This window comes from Sinocyclocheilus anshuiensis, unplaced genomic scaffold (assembly GCF_001515605.1).
Source record: "Sinocyclocheilus anshuiensis isolate Anshui unplaced genomic scaffold, SAMN03320099.WGS_v1.1 scaffold497, whole genome shotgun sequence".
NCBI lineage: Eukaryota > Metazoa > Chordata > Actinopteri > Cypriniformes > Cyprinidae > Sinocyclocheilus > Sinocyclocheilus anshuiensis.
Genome location: NW_015540853.1, coordinates 230405 through 233198, shown reverse-complemented (window position 1 = coordinate 233198; position 2794 = coordinate 230405). Strand labels below are relative to the sequence as shown.

Here is a 2794-nt window from a genome sequence, read left to right as displayed (position 1 = left end):
CCCCCCCCCCCCAATGACTATTATAGTATTTATTTTTCTACTATATTTCCTGCTATGGAAGTAAATGGGGGGCGAGATCTGTTTGGTCCCTTCATCATAACATTAGATGATTGATAGTAGTCACTACAAAAAAATTACATTTGTGCCTCAGTCATTCAATTAATTTATAAAAACGCACCAGAATCATAATATTTTACAGCAGCTGTCTTGTTTCTGCTATTACATCAGGACTCATTTGAATATTTTTCTCTATGAATTTTGGCTTCACATGAGAGTTCACACTGGAGAGAAGCCGTTCCCATGTGATCAGTGTGGGAAGAGTTTCACACAATCAACAAACCTTAGAGTACACATGAGAATTCACACAGGAGAGAAGCCGTACTCATGTGATATATGTGAAAAGCACTTCACACACAAAAATACTCTTGTGTTTCACATGAGGATCCACACCGGAGTGAAGCCGTTCATGTGCGATCAGTGTGAAAAGAGATTTTCAAACAAAAACAGTCTTGCGTGTCACATGAGAGTTCACACTGGAGAGAAGCCATTCACGTGTGATCAGTGTGGGAAGAGCTTCACGCAATTAGCACACCTTAATGGACACATGAGAGTTCACACCGGAGAAAAGCCACACGCGTGTGATCAGTGTGGGAAGAGTTTTACAAACAAACACAGTCTTACTGCTCACATGAGGATTCACACCGGAGAGAAGCCATTCAAGTGTGATCAGTGCGGCAAAACATTTCATTGGTCATCAGGTCTAAAGACACATCCGGTAGTTCATACAAAGGGGAAGCCACATTCCTGTTCTGAATGTGGAAAGAGTTTTTCACTGCTGCAGAGTTTGCATGTACATCAGAAAATTCATACTGATGTGAGAGAGTACTTGTGCTTTGAGTGTGGGAAGACTTTTACTACAGCGAGACAGTTAAAACTGCACCAGAGGATTCACACCGGAGAAAAACCTTACAAGTGTTCACACTGTGACAAGACATTCAGTCAGTTAGGAAATCTGAAAACACATGAGAAGATCCACAGCAGAGAGAAGCCGCATACCACATTTGATCAGTGCGGAAAGAGTTTCTCTTTTAAAAGTCACCTGAAGCTACACCTGAAGATCCATGCAGTGGAGTAAACACATCACTGCTATTTATTTGAGCAAAGGTTCGTCCAGTTACCTTCTTAATTCGCACATATTTTTTTGACTTATGCATAGCATAGTGGCCAATCAACTTGTGCCATGTAGAAAACAATTGCCCTTTCACACAGATCACTGATTCCAGAAAAATGCCATAGATTTACTAGAGTACCTTCTGTGTGAACGCAAACACATTCTGGGATTGATTTTGGGATCAATCCCGATGATGGGGACCTATTGAGTTTGCTAGGATCAGTCTCGGAACGTGCTTTGTGTGAACAAAAGTCAGGACCAATGGTGTAAAGGAGTTCCGGTGGAACCTTTTCATAGTTCCTAGACCTATTGGCGGAAGTTAATGCTTTTTGGCGTGTCCACACCACAGGAACTAGGAATGGTTTTAGTTCTAGGAACTCAGTTTGGGGGAACTAATTTAGCTCCTACTTCAGAGTAGGGTCTAAAACAGTTCTATAGGAACTACCAGTGACGCAGTGTGTGCTGATTGACCACATGTACATGAAACACTGGCTACCCTGCATTTTTAAAAAGCCATGTAAACATTTACTCCACGGAACATGGAAAACAGCTGTAATGGCATTCACCTGTTCTCTCGGTAATATGTAACACTGCAAGTTGTCATGAGATTTAGACAGATTTTCTTGCTCTCTCTCAATCGCGTAAATTGTGCGTTTACATAACATAAAGACAAAACAAAAACAACTCCGATCACAGCGTCCTCCATTCACTGGTTGTTGATGTTTGTAAAATGCCGTGAATAAAGATGTCACGGTCGGCTGCTTCAGAGTTCCTGCTGCCAGTGCGAATACAACCAGGAGAACCGCCCAAGGGGAAATTGGTTCTCTAGAAACCACCCTGCTGGCTAGTTCCTAGAACTACACGGTGTGAAAGCGACCTATTATCAGTGTACTTTCTGGAATCTGTGTGAAAGGGGCTTTTGTGATTGCTTACAGATTACATGACAAGCCTGTGCCATCTAGAGTTTCATGACCAAAGTAGTGATTTATAACACAAATTGTTTTCATGACATTATAAAAAAGTAAAAATCGTACTAAATCATAATCGTGCACAGCAGTTGTCAACCAGATTTGATGGGATTAAAATGACTATTGAACTCATCAGTGATCTTGACTTTGGGCTTTACTTTACATTTCTCATTTGTCTCTCATTTGAAATCTCACTTGATTTAATGTTTTTTTTAGACCTGATGAAGCACCTGAAGATTCACATGAGAGTTCACACTGGAAGGAAGCTGCTCAGGCTTTCTATCTGAAAAAGCAACAGATAAGTCGCACTGGGGAAAAAAAAAAATTGTCAAGTATTCACACTGCAAAACGAGATAATCTGTATGAAAGTCTGGGAACTCATGAAAGGATTCACACTAGGAAACCACATCAGAGTCTGATCAATTATCTAGTCTACGGTCACAATCACAGTAACTAGATCATCTTCAGATCCAGAAGTGCAACAGCAGCAGCGCAAGAGCATTTCTTGCATAGAGATTCTGTCCTAACAGACATGATGAAGAAATATATTGACTATTTTGGCCATTAGCCACTTTGAATTTTTTTGTAAAATACTGTATTTTTCTGAATGCATTAGTGTGGGGAAGTCGTGGCCTAATGGTTAGAGAGTCGGACT

At 40.7% G+C, this 2794-nt stretch overlaps 1 protein-coding gene across 1 annotated transcript; it reads left to right on the top strand.

Moving 5' to 3' along the window:
* Positions 1–268: 268 nt before the first annotated feature.
* On the top strand, positions 269–1135 carry LOC107687772 (gastrula zinc finger protein XlCGF8.2DB-like). The gene has a single exon (XM_016485229.1). It carries the CDS (start codon positions 269–271, stop codon positions 1133–1135), a length of 867 nt encoding a protein of 288 aa, XP_016340715.1.
* Positions 1136–2794: the final 1659 nt, after the last annotated feature.

What these genes read in the sequence shown, in the direction of transcription:
- LOC107687772 (XM_016485229.1), top strand. Translation starts at nt 269, where the DNA reads ATGAGAGTTCACACTGGAGAGAAGCCGTTCCCATGTGATCAGTGTGGG.